Source organism: Heterocephalus glaber, unplaced genomic scaffold (genome assembly GCF_053883595.1).
Source record: "Heterocephalus glaber isolate CG9 unplaced genomic scaffold, H.glaber_assembly_v1.0 deba00001461, whole genome shotgun sequence".
In the NCBI taxonomy this organism is placed as follows: Eukaryota; Metazoa; Chordata; class Mammalia; order Rodentia; family Bathyergidae; genus Heterocephalus; species Heterocephalus glaber.
In genome coordinates, this window is record NW_028258308.1 from 32,325,468 (window position 1) to 32,342,077 (window position 16,610).

General features: G+C 38.8%; 1 protein-coding gene across 6 annotated transcripts in view; it reads left to right on the forward strand.

Annotated features, from left to right (window-relative positions):
- The first annotated feature begins 8,141 nt into the window (after window positions 1–8,141).
- The window catches only part of Ubxn8 (UBX domain protein 8), a 31,094-nt gene continuing 22,625 nt past the window's right edge, over window positions 8,142–16,610 (forward strand). For 2 of the 6 annotated variants that reach the window (XR_002386373.2, XM_087217237.1), the window contains exons 1-3: window positions 8,144–8,767; window positions 12,593–12,715; window positions 15,800–15,873. Coding sequence is in view for 3 of the 6 variants with exons in the window: in XM_087217237.1 (XP_087073363.1) it covers window positions 8,680–8,767; window positions 12,593–12,715; window positions 15,800–15,873 (285 nt within the window). In the remaining 3 variants the exon portion in view is untranslated. Of the gene's footprint in view, window positions 8,768–12,592; window positions 12,716–15,799; window positions 15,874–16,610 lie in introns of all 6 variants that reach the window. The other 4 variants (XR_015453474.1, XM_087217235.1, XR_002386372.2 and 1 more) reach the window with 4 other exon arrangements.

Here is a 16,610-nt window from a genome sequence, read left to right on the forward strand (position 1 = left end):
CTTTTAAATTCTTTTATTGGTACATTTTAGGTACACGTTTACATTTATCATTGGGTGCTTGTACCTGTACATGATGAATCTTGGTTCTTATTTTTTTCCCCATTACCTGTGCGCCCTTCACCCCCTCCACCCTTCCCTATTTACGTAGATTTCGTTTCCATTTTTTTTCTTTTCTCATAATTTTTCCTTTCCCTTCTTTCCTTTCCCGTTCCCCTCCCACCACCCCGACACCTTTGAATCTTTTAATATTTCAAATTATCAATTATTCATTTTAATCATTTTAATCCTTATTTACACTTTCAGTTTTGCACATTAGAGAAGCTAGTTGGTATTTACACGTGTGTCCTATTTATTTCACTTAAAAGTATTGCCTCAATATATATCCATTTAGCTATACATGTCTCTAGTTTCTTGTTCTTTATGGCTGAGTAGTACTCCATTTTATTAAAAAAAAACAAACAAACCACATCTTCTTTATCCAGTTTCCAATTGATGGGCACTTGGATTGTTTCCAAGCTTTAGCTATTACAAACTGTTCCGATATAAACATGGGTGCACATATATCACTGTGGTATGATTCTTTTAATTCTTTCGGGAAGGTACCCAGCAGGGGAACAGCTGTGTCAAATGGGACCTCTGGCCCTAGTTCTTTGAGGTATCTCCATACTGATTTCCACAGTGGCTGCACCAGTCTGCACTCCCACTAATAATGGAGAAGGGTTCCTTTCTCCCCACAACCCTGCCAGCATTTGTTATTGGTTGATTTCTTGATAGAAGCCATTCTTTCTGGGGTGAGGTAGAATCTCAGTGTTGTTTTCATTTGCATCTCTCGAATGATCAGTGATGTTGAACATTTTTTCATATATTTATTTGATGCTTTTACTTCTCTGTCTGAGAAATGTCTGTTCATTTCAGATGCCCATTTTTGAACTGGGTCTTTGGATTTGAGGGGGTTGATTTTTTTCAATTCTTTATATATTCTAGATAGTAGACCTTTGAGGTACAGCTGCTAAAAATTTCTTCCCACATTGTAGGTTGTCTCTTAGCTCTGTTGGTGGTTTCTCTGGCAGTGCAGAAGCTTTTTAATAAGATGAGATCCCAGTTACTGATTCTTTGTGCTAGTTTCCGTGCTACTGAGGTTTTGTTCATGAAGTCTTTTCCTATGCCAATGTCTTGAAGAGTTCTACCTAACATATCTTCTAGCAAGTTTAGTGTTTCTGTCTTAATATTTATATATTTAATCCACTTCGATCTTAGTTTAGTGCATGGTGATAGGTATGGGTCTAGTTTCAATCTTTGGCAGGTTGAAATCCAGTTTTTCCAACACCATTGATTAAATAGGCTATCTTTCCTCCAATGAGGGTGGTTGGCTCCTTTGTCAAAGATGAGGTTGCTGAGTATGTCTGAAGTTGTTTCTGCATCTTCTGATCTATTCCACTGATCCTCAGGTCTGTTTCTTTGCCAGTACCATGCTGTTTTTATCACAGTAGCTTTGTAGTAGAGTTTCAAGTTGGGGATTGTGATACCTCAGCCATGTCTGTGTTGCCTAGAATTGCTTTTGCTATTCTAGACCTCTTCTGGTTCCAAATGAATTTTTGGATTGTTTTCTCTAGTTCTGTGAAGAATACTGTTGGAATTTCAATAGGCATTGCATTAAATCTATATAGTAGTTTTGGAAGTATGGCCATTTTTGCTTTATTAGTTGTTCCTACCCAGGAACAAGGGATGTCTTTCCATTTTCTTATGTCCTCCTCGATCTCCTTTTTCAGAGTGCTGTAGTTTTCAATGTAGAGGTCTTTTGCTTCCTTTGTGAGGTTGATTCCTAGATTTTTTTCATTTTTGGATGCTATTATAAAAGGAATAGTTTCCCAAATTTCTCTCTCAGTGAGTCTGCTATTTGTGTATAAGAAGGCTATTGTTTTTTGAGTGTGGACCTTATATCCAGCTACTCTACTGAATCTGTCAGTTAGGTCTAGAAGTCTTTTTGGCTGAGTTTTTTGGATCTTCTATGTAAAGTATCATATCATCAGCAAATAGCGACAGTTTAGCTTCTTCCTTTCTTATCTTTATTCTTTCTATTTCTTTCTCTTTTCTAATTGCTGTGGTTAATGTTTCCAGAACAATATTGAACAGGAGTGGTGATAGTGGACATCCTTGTCTTGTTCCTGATTTTAGCATGAAAGTTTTCAGTTTTTGACCATTTAGTATAATGTTGGCTGTTGGTTTTTCATACATAGCCTTTATCAGGTTGAGATAAAGACCTTCTATTCCAATTTTCTGTAGTGTTTTTATCATGAATGGGTGTTGAATTTTGTCAAATGCCTTTTCTGCATCTATTGAGATGATCATATTGTTTTTGTCCTTGACTCTGTTAATACAGTGTATTACATTTATTGATTTATGAACGTTGAACCATCCTTGCATCCCTGGGATAAATCTGACTTGGGCAAGGTGTATGATCTTCTTGATGACTCTCTTCTGTTTTCCAGTATTTTCTTGAGGATTTTTCCATCTATGTTCACTAGGGAGATTGGCCTGTAGTTCTCTTTTTTAGTTGGGTCTTTCCTTGGTTTTGGAATCAAAGTAACACTTGCTTCCAGGAATGAATTTGGAAGCCTTGCTTCCTTTTCAATTTCTTTGATGAGTTTAAAGAGTAATGGCAATAGTTCTTCTTTAAATGTCTTGTAGAATTCAGCAGTGAAGCCATTAAGACCTGGGCTTTTATTTGTTGGTAAATGTTTTATTACATTTTCAATTTCATTCATTGTAATTGGGGTGTTTAGAATTTTTATATCTTCTTCATTGAACTTTGGCAATTTGTATGTACCTAGGAATCTATCCATTTCTTCTGTTTTCCATTTTATTAGAGTACAGGTTCTTGAAATAGGTATTGATGATCCTCTGGATTTCTGCTGGGTCTATTGTGACTTCACCTTTTTTGTTCTTAATTGCATGGATTTGAGCCTTTTCTTTCCTTTTTTTGATAAGGTTGGCTAAAGGTTTGTCAATTTTATTTATTCTTTTGAAAAGCCAACTCTTTGATTCATTAATGTTTTGTATCATTCTCTTAGTATCCATTGCATTGATTTCTGCTCTGATCTTTATAATTTCCTCTCTTGTACAAGTTTTTGGTTTGTTATTCTCTTCTTTTTCTAGGAGCTTGAGGTTCTGCATTAGGTTATTTATCTAAGTTCTCTCTGTTTTCCTAATGTGGGCATTCACTGCTATGAATTTCCCACATAGAACTGCTTTCATTGTGTCCCATTGATTGCTGTATGTTGTACTGGCATTGTCATTTACTTGTAGAAACTGTCTAATTTTTTCTTTAGTTTCCTCTGTGAACCATTGGTTGTTCAGGAGGGTATTATTCAATTTCCATGTGTTTGTGGGAGTTTTGTGGTTTCTTATGTTACTGATCTCCAATTTTATTGCGCTATGGTCTCATAATGTAAGGGATGTAACTTCAATTCTTTTACACTTACTTAGACATATCCTATGAGCTAGCATGTGGTCTATTTTGGAGAATGACCCGTGTGCAGTCACAAAGAATGTGTATTCTGATTTTGCGGGGTGGAACACTCTGTAAACATCTATTAAGTCCATTTGTTCAATAGCTTGGCTCAGTTCTAGAATTTGTTAATTTTTTGTCTAGATGATCTGTCTATTTGTGATAGTGGGGTATTGAGGTCCCCCACTACAATTGCATTAGTGCTTATTTGGTTTTTCATGTCCATTAATATTTGTTTTGTACAGTTGGGGGCATTCGTATTTGGTGCATATATATTTAGGATTGTCATCTCTTCCTCTTGGATTGTCCCCTTCACAAGAATGTAGTGACCATCTTTGTCTGTCTTAATTAGTTTTGGTTTGAAATCTACTTTGTCTGCAAAGAAGATTGCTACCCCTGCTTTTTCCTGGGTTCATGTTGTGTGGAGAGCCATTTTCCATCCTTTTACTTTCAGTCTATGAATTTCTTTTTGAGTTAGGTGTGTTTCTTGTATACAGCATATTGCTGGATTTTGCTTCTTAATCCATTCTGTCAGTCTATTTCCTTTGATTGGTGAATTGAGGGCATTAACATTGATAGTTATAATTGATAGATATTGACTCATCCTTGTCATGATGTTTTACTGTTGTTGGCTCTTTTATTTCTTATTTTCCCCCCTTTTCCTTTAGTGTCTTACCTTGCATGGTGGCTTCTCTCTGTTGGGCCTCATGGAGTTGTGACTTTCATTGTCTTTTTCTAGGATATTGCTTAGAATTGTTTGGAGTGCTGGTTTGGTGTTCATGAAATTTCTCAGGTGTTCTTTGCCATGGAAGTATCTAATTTCCCCATCGATTTTGAAAGATAATTTTGCAGGATACAACAGTCTAGGTTGGAAGTTATTTTCTTTTAGGGCTTGAAATACTTCACTCCAGGTTCTCCTTGATTTGAGGGTTTGTGTTGAGAAATCTGCCATGATTCTGATGGGCTTTCCTTTGTAGGTGATTTGTTTCTTTTCTCTAACTGCCTGTAGGATTTTGTTCTTCTGTTGGGTTTCTGAGATCTTGACTATTGTATGTCTATGTGTAGATTTTTTTTATCACGGCTAGTTGGAGTTCTATATGCCTCACTTATCTGTATGTCCAATTCTCTACCTCTGCCTGGGAAGTTTTCCCTTATTACTTCTGTGAAGAGTTTTTTTTTAATGTCAGTTGTACTTTCTCTTGTTTTTTCATGGACTCCTAGTCTTATGTTATTCTTCTTTGCATAATCCAGCAGCTGCTGGATTGATTTCTCGTGGTCCCTTAGTATTTTGAAGAGATCTCTGTTTTCATGGTCCTTAACTGCAATCCTGTCTTCTTTATCTGATATTCTATCTTCAGATTTCCTTAATCTGTTCTGCATGCTTTCAATAGAATTTGTGTTTGTTTTTTTTTTTTGGTACCGGGGATCGAACTTGGGTCCTTGTGCTTGTGCAGCAGGCGGCTAAACCACTGAGCTAAATCCCTGGCCCTCAATGGAGTTTTTAATTTCCTGAATATCTGTTTTAATCTGTTTCATGGATTCCATTTCTTTATGTTGGGCGATCATGGTTTCCATTTCTTTCTTATGCTGTGCATTCATGGCTTCAAGCATGTTTCTGAGCTCATCTTTTTTTTTAATGTTTCTGTTCCAGAGCCTCTAATCATGTCTTTCACTTTGCTCACCATCTCTGTAGTTATCTGGGAAATTATTTCTGTTTTGAATTTTTCTAGAGCCCATTCATCCGTTTTGTCACTTCCTGTGCTTTCAGTTGAGGGTGTCCGGGTGGTTATCAGACTTTTCCACCTTGTTTCCCCCAGAATTTGCCCTTTGTGGGGTAGAAGTCTTTTGTGCCTTACTTAAATGTCTTCTCATTTTTGTTTTTGGTACTGTCCTTGGTTTAGTTCCTGTGTTGATACTTTGAAGTTGTTTATTGTAAGTATCTTCGTTGATGTATTTAGAACACTTATGGAATGGTTGCTTCTCAGAGGTGTCTTCCAGATATAGCTGGTCTGTAGGTTTTGAGTCTCTAATCGCTCTGAGGCTGTCTCATTTTCATTATACCAGGAAGGACAACTGATTATATCAATCATAGTGCCTTAGCTCAAGAGATACAATCAGCAACACAATAGTATCAAATACATCTTAGAAAATGACATTTTGTGGTAGTTATTATGCTATCACCTTTAACTGAGTGAATTAAATCAAAATCAAGGACCAACCCAACATGTTTATAGTGAATAAACTCTTCAAATACGGCAATTTTACCCTTTGGGATGGGGGTTAGAAGGCATTGGGGAGGGAGGAATAGGTAAGTAGAAGGATAGGGGAAGGTTATTAGTGAGGCCATAGGGCACAGGCAAGAGAAGGAAAGAAAAGAAAAGAAAGATAAAGAAGAAATACGAATTAGAGGCAGAACAGGAACACAAAGGGAGATGAAGAACAATGTGGGACAGCAAGGGAGTGAGGCAGAGAGAGAGAGAAAGAAAAAATAGAAAAATAATTTTAAAAGAGTAGCCAATAAGAAAAAAAATTAAAAGTAAGCAAAAAAATTGCGGTAATTTTGAAGATAAGAAATAAAAGATAAAAATGAAGGGCCTCCTTCAGGGTATGTTTCTGCTGTCACAATAGACAATGTGGGCAGCAGTGTGCAGTTATAAGTCAATGAGTCTCAGTAAGCTAGTCACAGATCTGTGAGATTCAGGCAGATTTCTGGCTGCAAGTCCCAAGGTGAGCTCCCTGACCTCCTGCAGGGTTGAACTCTGCCAGGTTCTACTGCAGGTTCCAGCTGCCTTTTCTCTGAAGGTAGTTCAGGTTCCGATGGGAGGTGATGATCCCTCCAACTTACCAAGCACAGTGGTCTGGTGTGTCTTTATTGCAGAGATTCTCTTCACTTTTCCAGTGGGCTTCAGTTTTCATCAGGGAGCCTGAGAGAGGCCCTCTCTCTGTTGTTCACTTCTGCAGCTCAGGCAATGGCCTTTATGCCCCTCTATGCCTCTGTAGTGTGGATCCAAGTAGCTGTACAGCCAAGAGCCAGGGTGGGGGAAGGCTGTTTTTTGCAGGAGCCAGGGCAGCTCAGCTGGAGGCTGGTGGGCGTGCCCGGGGGAGGGGTCCTCACCGGTTCACTCTCCTGCTCACGAATTGGCAGAGCAAGCCAGACTGAGCAGGGCACACTCAGCCCAGGCCTGCTCTGCCCTCGAGCAGGGCTAAGCCAGAGCCTGCCCCTTACTCTTAAGCTAACCAAAAATAAGACACCCTTTCGCCTACTAGCTGCCCACCCCAAAGATAAGGTCTTAAAAGGTAGGTCAAGGACAAGTAAAGAAGCTGTGCACAGTCTTCTGTGCACAGAAGAAATGACCTTAGAGGTGCCTGGAAGCCAATCCAGTTATGGCAAGTTCCGGGTGGAGGAGAAAGAGTCACTCAGCATCCCTATAAAAACAGCTGAAAGGGCCAGGGATTTAGCTCAGTGGTTCTGCTGCTGCCTCACAAGTGCAAGGATCCAAGTTCATCCCTGGTACCAAAACAAACAAACAAACAAACAATAAAAATAGCTGAAAACAAAGGGCCCAGAGGTCCTCCATCTTTCCAGAGCTCCCTACCCTGATTCTCTCTTATCAAGGTAGCTATCTATCTTCTCTTTTCCCCGTCCTTTTCCTCTTTACAAATAAAGTGTCTTCTTTTTGTTAAACTTTGTCCCTCTAATTTATTATTGGGTATGAGGTATGATCCTAGTGGGCTGCTCAGACAACAGAACAGCGGTGCTCTTTCCCTAGATGCAATAATGAACACTGGACAGATAATAGAAACCTCTGAGTCAATATAATTATTGGATATGACATTTATAATTTAAATTACCTTATCCTTATTGAGATTGTGCCTTCATAGTTTGCACCTTTTTGAGGATAAAGTTCTTAGCCAATATACAAAGTCTTCTGAGACCTTAGCTCCAAACTACCTCTAAACACTCTTATTGAAGCTCTAAAATGCAGCAATATTTTAACTGCTGGTAGTTCCTAAACTTGAAATCCCACTCTTCTTTTTATATACTGTCACCCAAATCCCTAAGCCCACAAATTCTTAACCTTTACAACACACTTAAAGCAGCATTTCCTGAGGAAATACTTCCCTAAGCTGATAGATAGGATATGGTTCTGTAGCACCCTGAGCATGTCCCCATCACAAGACTCAGCACTATGTTATATTTGTCCGTTTACAGGTTATCTTTCCCATTTAGCTGAGTTTGTTGAGGACAAATTAAATAATGTTTACATATTAAATCTCTGGGAATTTTGTACCAGGCAAGTTGTGGTACTAAATAAATGTTACTTCAATTAAATTGATTAAAAAAATTTTTTTGAGACAGGGTCTCACTGTGTAGTTCAGGGTGGCCTTGAACTCATTATGTAGCCCATGCTGGCCTCCCAACTTGCAGCGATCCTCCTCCTCCTGCCTCCCAAGTGCTGGGACTGGCACATGCCTGGTTAAATTGATTTCAAAGTTCGAAATTGTGAGGGCTGTGAGGACCTCCATTAACTTATACTGGGAGAAGCGTCACAGACTGAGTCAGTCAAGGGATGGCAATGACGTCATAGAACTGAGGGCAAAGTTAAGTCATTAACAATAGCACGGGTAGACAAAACTGAAAAGCAGAGCAACAAGGGGTAGCAGGTTTACAGTATCTGGCCCTAAGGTGTGGGTGGCGCAGCTATTTAGTGTTAGGCCTCACTTTTGAGTTGTCTTCCCGTAGGAACCATTAGGGAGATGAAGAAAGGTGCTTACTTAGTAAATTAGAATCCAGAAACAATCATCCCTTACTGCCACAGGCCAAGGGGCTTGCTCCTTCACAGCATCAACTGCCCCAGCGCTCGGCCTTCATTTCATTTCATTTTCTTTCTGCAAAGTCAGCCTGACAGCCCGCCTGCCCTCCAAAAAGCCACCACTCTAAGAATTCGTGCTTCTCTGGATATCATGTGACAGAGAGGCGACCAGTCTTCCTAGTGAGAGAGCAACTGCGCATTCAAAAACAGAGGGGCTTATCTCAGAGTACTTCTCATTTTAGGATGGGCAGGGTGTGTTCCTTCCCCAAATTCCTTCCAAAGGAAGGACTCCACCCTTCAGCGAAGGCCTGACCGGAAGGGGTGGGCTCCGTGTCTGGACGCCGCGCTTCCTCCACCATGGCGTCTCGTGGGGTCGTTGGCGTCTGCTTGCTCTCTGCTCTCCCTCTCTTGTGTCTGGAACTCCAGCGTGGGATCCCAGAGATAGGTAACTGTTCGATTTTGTCCCCTGGTTCTCACAGCTGGGAAATTTTCACATGGCATAGAATTAGCTCCTTCCCGGCCGCGGCCCCGCGGAGAGGCTTTGACTACAGTCCCCAGACTGCATCGCGCCGCCTCCCTTTTCCGGATCGACTCAGTTTTGCGGAAAGAGTTTCCTCCATGTGTGGCAACGTGTTTTCGTGGAAGGGGACAGAGGCGAGGAGTACAGGGATAGTCGTAGACTGTACCGTATTTTCAAATCACAATGCGTGCTCAAAAGGAAATAAAGAAGTTGAGAGAAGGAAGGCCTGAGGAACTTGGGGAGTATGCCAGCAAAAGGATTGTTTCACGTGGGCGAAAAAAGGACGAAGACTATTGTGGCTGAATCAAGGAGTGGGAGAAAGAGGGTCAGGATAGCATTCGCTGAAGCACTTTTTTTTTTTTTTTTTTTTTTTTGGTACCAGGGATCGAACTCGGGATCTTGCGCTTGTGAGGCAGGCGCTGGAACCACTGAGCTAAATCCCCGGCCCGTTGAAGCACTTTTTAAGTCAAACATTAAGTGCTGTTCATTATTTCATTTAATTTACTCAATAACTACAAGGGATAGGTAAATGTTTTCCACCCGACAGTGAGGATTGAGCCTAGGACTTTCATACTGACCTATATCCTGAACCCTTTTAAATTTTGAGACGGACTCGCTGAGTTTCAAACTTGCCCAGGCTGGGTTCGAATTTGTGATTCTCCTACCTCAGCCTTCCAGAGTGCTGGGATAACAGTACCAGGTCCACCAGGGATAGGTACTACAATAATCACCATTCTCCGGGAACTGAGGCTCTAGGGAGGACAAGTGATTTCCTCGAGGTTTTAGAAAGGCCATTCTGGATTCTGTGTGGAGAATGTTTTGGAAGGAAGCTATAGAGGAAGGCAATGAGGCAAGCTAGGATTTTGAAGTAGGTAAGTAGCGCAATGGCCCGGATTAGGATGATAACAGTAGATGAAATGCAGACAGATCAGGCATTGTTGTTGGCTTGATGTTTTGGGTGAGGGTCGAGAGGGGATAGAACAACCATAAATTGCTGGTAGAGCCATTGGTAACTAGAAACTAAAAGGAGAACTGTTGTGGAGAATCAGGAATTGGTTTTTGGAATAGTGATTAGTTTATATGTCTGTCTTCCTCAAGTTCAGTTCTAACAAAAATCATGATAAAGGTACACACCTGTTATCCCCGCACTCAAGGCCAAGGCAGGAGGATCACAACTCGAGCACAGCTGGGCAATTTAATGATTTAGCGAGACCCTCAAAATACTATTAAGAAAAAAAAAAGAAACTTAGTTCTGTATATCTTTTTTCTCTCCATCCTCCCCACCTCTAAGAAGTCAGGTGCACAGATTGTTGCTTGAAATAAGAAATGTAAATAAGATACTTTAAAAAAACCTTACAACTCTCCTGACTCAAGCTATGTTGAACTGTAACAGGACCTTTGGCGAAATGATACATGAAAAAGTTCAGTTCATACTTACCTATTGCAAAATTCACCTGCTGCCTTGCCTTTATAGCACCCACCCTTATCTACTTATTCAGAACCTTCTATTTTGCTCAAGTATTGCAGTCAGTAGACACTGAGAGGGTCATCATTTAAGAGCTGTAGAACGAGTTCTGCTCCCCAGTCATTTCCAGCCTCAGGGAAATAATATACTTCTTGAGGGTAGAGACCACTTCTAATTTGTTTTTGTATTCCCAGAACTTAATCACCATGCCCTATTTGTTTATCGAGGCATGGTCTTGTTATGTAGTTCAGGCTAGCCTTGAACTATTCATCCTCCTGTCTCAGCCTGCCGTGTGTTGGAATTACAGAAGTGTGCCATCATGGCTCTCTGCAAAGTAATTTAATAAAACTAGGCCAAAGTTCTAGAAAATTTGAATAGGTTCCTGGCAGCATCTCCTACTTCTTAAAATTTTTACTTAACATTTTTCTCTAGAATTCTTTGCTGTGAACTAGTGGTTGTTTCTTTTAGCTTCTTGATAGTACTCTTCCATGTAGGTATCTGTTAACCCTAGGTCTCTTTTACAAATCATACTTCCTTGTGTAACAGCTGGAGGGCTAGTTATGAATGGAACAATAATTATAGATACTAATCTTTTTTTTTTTTTGGTACCAGAGATCGAACTCGTGACCTTGCTCTTGTGAGGCAGGTACGGGAACCACTGAGCTAAATCCCCGGCCCCAACACTAATATTCTTAGCAGGGGCTGCCATTTGGAGTCTGAGCCATGATGCAGGGTTGGAAATGGGTCTCCCGCTGTTCAGTCGCTTTGCAACTTTTAGGCATAAATTATTGAAAAATGATCCATATTTTTTTGCTATCATGTAAAAGCCTTCATTGCCAATACATTTTTGTTTTTTCCCTATGCTAGGGATTAAACCAAGAGCCTTGGTTATACTAGGCCTATGCTGTACCACTGAGCCATAGCTCCAGGCCCCTCCAATTCATTTTATGTGTACTAAAGTTAAATATTTAAGGCTGGTTCCTCACATTTGTTTCCTTTAAAGTGCACTTGTTATAGGCTGTAGAGCCTAGCTACCCTCTGAAGAATGCCCTAAAACTTTAATTTAAATACGTTTTTACTTGAAAGATGCACACACAAATCTAGTTCTTTTATATTCCCATGTGATACTTACAGATTGCTTGTTAGTACAAAAAGCAATATTATGGAATGTATATCCCATAACTCAGCGGTTTCTCTATGTGTCAATACTCTAGGGGTTGTAATGGCCAGAGATACCCTAGATTCAATTATATATTGTATTGAATAACATCCGAATCAATAGTTAATGTCGTCAAAAGTTGGAGGAGCCGTGATAAAAAGATATTTCTTCTTTAAACTTTACTATTTTTTTTTAAAGGCTAACATACATGTTTTCAGTTTAAAATAAAGCATTTCAGGTGTGGGTGCATGCCTGTAATCCCAGCACTCGGTGTGGGGCTGAGGCAGGAGGATTGCCAAGAGTCCAAGTCCAGCCTGGGCTACATAGTGAGAACCTGCCTCAAAACCAACCAAAAACCAAAAAAAAAACAAACAAACAAAAAAAACATTTAAGGTTTTATAATTTCTTCTTTTATATTTAATTGATTAGCTACCATCTCTTATCACATTGTTAATATTTTTTTCTATATGTCTGCCAAGGAACTTTAGAAAATTAAAAGACAAAACAAGACTAAAAACTCTTAGAGGTAGAAACCATTTTACCTAACATTGTCTTCCCTTAGCATTTAGCAAATTGTGTAACACAAAGCAGATACTCTACATATTTTAAATTATATAAAAATTTCTCTCCTTTCTGGGTAGAACTTAAGCATTATTAACATTTTATTTGCCTGTTTGTCTTTTGATAGATGCTGGGGATTGAAGCTAGGGCCTTCACATTAAGCTACCTCCCAGTCCTTTCTTTTTTTATTTTGAGACAGGATCTTGTTAAGTCTAAGTTGCCCAGGCAGGACTCAAACTTGCCTTCTTCCTTCCCCCAGCTTCCCAGAGCACTGGGATCACAGGTGTTCCCCACCATGGCTGGCTAACCCTATTATTTATAAAGTAGTGGAACATTGTAATTATACCTGGAGTCCTAAAATAGAAGATGTTTATTCTAGAATTATTTTCTGGAAATCTGTTCTGGTAATGATAACCATGATGAATTTTAGTGTCTAAGGGAGAATGTATAAAAAAAATTGTAAGACAGTTACATAACTCTTAGTATATATTTTTAGTACAAATAATCTGTTACTGTTCATTAGTATCAAAAAAAGTTTTTAATTTTATTCTTTTTCCTTTATAAGGAATTAAAGATTTCATTTTGCTGTGTGGCCGGATTTTCTTGCTGCTTGCTCTTCTTACTTTAATTATTTCCATGACTACCTCATTGCTTAACTCATACAAATCTTCCCAAGTTTATCAAAAAGGTGAGTTTATTATTATTGCTTCCTTTTAAACTTTCTACTCAAATTTCTTTTATTTATTATACAAGTTTGCATGGTAATAACCATTGACTTGTGATACATAATTTCAAGGGGTATGGTCATTTATAACCTTAGTGATGATTATTTTGAATGGACTGTAGATCTCAACATTTTTATCAGAAACTGTACATTCTCCATATATATACTTCCGAAACTATCATTTTTGAGTTGCTGCATTGTAAATTCCGTTTTACATTGTGTATTTGTGTCACTTAAACTGCTGTGTGATATCTATGTTTTGTAAACTTTTTTCAAAGAGTAATTATATCTACCATTAATCTTTAAAGACTTTTCATCCTCATTTTAAGTTTTATTCTACCTGTATTAATTTAGACACCTGTATCTTTTTTTTTTTGGTACTGGGGATCAGACTCGGGACCTTGCGCTTGCGAGGCAGGTGGCAGCACCACTGAGCTAAATCCCCGGCCCCATAGGCACCTATATTTTGTGTATAATTAAGTGTATAATTAATTTTAGGAAATCATGCTTGTTTTTATTTTTGTTTCTGTTTTGATAAGAGTCTGAGTTCTAGAAGTCTTTTAAAAGAATACCGTATGTGGACTCAGAATAGTTGAGTTTTACAGCTAAAAGCTACATTCTTATATGTAGGAAAAAGTTTACCAAGAATGAATTTGGTAGGTTATATTTGGTTTTATTGTTTATTTATTTAAATGTAAATAAATAAAACTTGAAAATACTTAAATGTTAAAAAAAATGAAGTGCTTAATTTATAGCCCCTTCATAATATCTATGAAAATAGAATAATCCTGGGCTGGGGATTTAGCTCAGTGGTTCCGGTGCGCCTGCCTTGTAAGCGTAAGGTCCCGAGTTCGATCTCCGATACCAAAAAAAAAAAAAAAAGAATAATCCTAAAAAACTATGCAATACAACTCAATAATAATGACAATATAGGTGTTTCAGGATCTCTTAATCATGGATACTGTGTTTTTGTTTTCTGTTTTCCTTTTGTTAAGTTATTTGATCTTTTATACTTCATGTAAACAGTTGGAAATTAAGAGTGTTGTAATTTCCCTTAGGAATTTTATGTTAAATATATTTTCGAGGCTGGGGATGTAGAAGCATGATTAGTATATGCAAAGCCCTGAGTTAAATCCTCAGCACTCATTAATGAAAAAAAATAAAATATTTTGATACTTGGTGCCTACATTAAATTAGTAGGTCAGGCAGTCTGTTTTCTGTTTTATAAATAAGGAAAATCTGCCCTTGCTATAGTTTCTGTACATTAGATACCTTTGTACCTTTTTACTGCTGGAGTACAAGTTATTTGGTGCATTTATGGATTCATAGTTGAGAGACATAATGCTCAAGTGAAGGCTAATGCTATCTAACATGTAATACCATTAAGACCATATTTAGTACCTGATTACTGGCAGATTTTCTTCTGATGAGTAAAAAATCAGCTTGGTGGTATACTTGCTGTCTCTCTTATTCTCATCAGATATTGAATGTAAAGGTGTGCAGATTTGGTGTATCAGAGGTTCAGAAACAGTTTTCAGTGGCTTAATGATTATCCTCTAGGGGTGGGTGTGAGGTTCAGTGGTAGAATGCTTGCCTTGCTTGTGCAAAGCCCTGGGTTTGATTTGTAGTGCTCACGTGTGCATGTAAACACACATGAAGAAAAAAAGTAAAGGAAAAAGATAATGTTTTGCTATTGATTTATTTTAAATGTACATCTTTGATTTAGTTTGGAAAGGGTCTTAACCTCAGTGAGTCTGATCAAACAGCGAGTTAGTGGTCAAACTGGGCCTTTTGGTTTCCTAATGCACTCTCTTGTCCTAACCTTTGTTTTATTAACCTAAGAAAATAACTGCTGCCATAGGGGTAAAGCTGTTGGCAGAAAGAAATGCTCCTTTTTAAGGAGCTAGGCAGTTTGAGAGATGTGTTTTCCTAAAAGGTAGATCATTCTTCAAGGGTGTAGTTTCTGATTCAATGTTAGTATTTGTAAACCATTTCAAATATTTTTATTGCTCTGTTAGAAAATTTTTCTTTAACTGTTTTAAGAATCAAGCTACATATTTTCCTTCCTGGTAACATTCAGTGCGTAGTAAACTAATATTGGTTCAGTCATTTTCAGAGTTTAAAGGACACCTATCTTTGGGGACTATGTTGCTTTTACTGTCATATCCAGTGGCAACAGAATGGCACTCATTATGCCTGCAGCTTTTGTACTCCATACTTCATGTACAGTAATGGGCTTCCATGCTGTGTCATAACCTGCTGAAGCCCTACTGAGGCAAGAAAAATAGGGTTGTGATGGCTGGTGGCCAAATGAAGAGGCAAACAACCATTGCATCAACCTTACCTCACCACATCCCGTTTACCTATGATAAAAACAGGAGAGCTCTTTGCTGGTATGAGTCAATTTTGCCCCAAAGACCTACCAGAAGTAACCAAGATGCATTTACACACAAAAGAGATATTCTGAGGGGGGACCACATGTTGCTAGGCTTTATGCTCAGGCATATACATTAGAGTATTGCTACATTCATTTATACATGTGCTAATGCTTTCATAGAAAACATGTCTAATCTCACTGTACTCCAACAATAGGGCTTCTCTGTCTGTGTAGTAGCCTGCATTGCTATTCTTTCCTGGGCTTTTCTAAGGGGCAGCCTTCCACTATATATCTGTGACTCTCATTAACTTTTTCTTTACTATTTCCTGTTAGCTGTGTCTGATTTCCGTCTTTCCTGAGTCAAAGAACTCACAAATCCAGTGACATCATCAGAATGTTCTGGAAGCCTCCTTAGCAATACTGTTACATATAATAACACTTGTCAGAGAATTCAAAACAGAGCCTGTTATAATCTTTGGTGTAGATTTCATGATCAGATTTCTTTGTTTCAGCTGTTTGCATGCACTTCATTTTCATTACTTGAAAAAACAGAACCTTTTTAGAAGGCTATTTGTCTCTTCCAAAATATTAAAATCTACAGACTGTCTTCAGAGAATACACCTTGCTTATAGATATGTGGGAATTAACATTTTTATGTTGTGATGTCTTAGAAGATGAGGAAGAAAAGAATGAGAGAAGACAAAAACTTGTGAGAAATAAACAACAAGAAGCACAGAGTGAAAAGGTAAAACATGATTGCTCATCCTGGGCAGATATGTGCCTAATGATACATTAAGTTAAAGATACGTATATACAATATATATTTTACATCTATATCTATATAGATATAGATATATAGATACATTGTGTGTGTGTGTGTGTGTGCGCGTGCGCGTGCATGTGGGAGAGAAAGAGAGACAGAGGGAGAGACAGGGTCTCACAATGTAGTTTAGGCTGGTCTTGAACTCACTATGTAGCCTAGGCTGGCCTTGAACTCATGGTGATTCTCCTTCCTCAGCCTCCTGAGAGATGGGCTTGTCATCAGGTCCCATGCTGTGATGTCACTTGATGTGGGGCTTTTTTGTGTGTGTGTGCTAGAAATGAAGCCCCTAAATATGTAGACATGTCCTTTAGTTCTGTGAAGTTTTCTTGTATTATTTCTTGAATTTTTTTTTTTTTTTTGGTACTGGGAATTGAACTCAGGTCCTTGCGCTTGCACAGCAGGTGACGAAACCACTGAGCTAAATCCCCGGTCCTTGTTTTGTTTTTTGAGACAAGGTCTCACTGTGTAGCTCAGGCTGGATTGGAACTCATGGAGATCCTCCTGCCTCAGCCTCCCAAGTGCTGGGATTACAGGTGTGTGCCATCACACCTCGAATATCTTTTTCTTTCTGAACTCTCTTCCTTTAGGTGAATTTGAGATTGAGAGATGGAGCCCCTGATTGTTTCCTCTGCTTGTCCATTGTCCATTTCAGTGGTTCT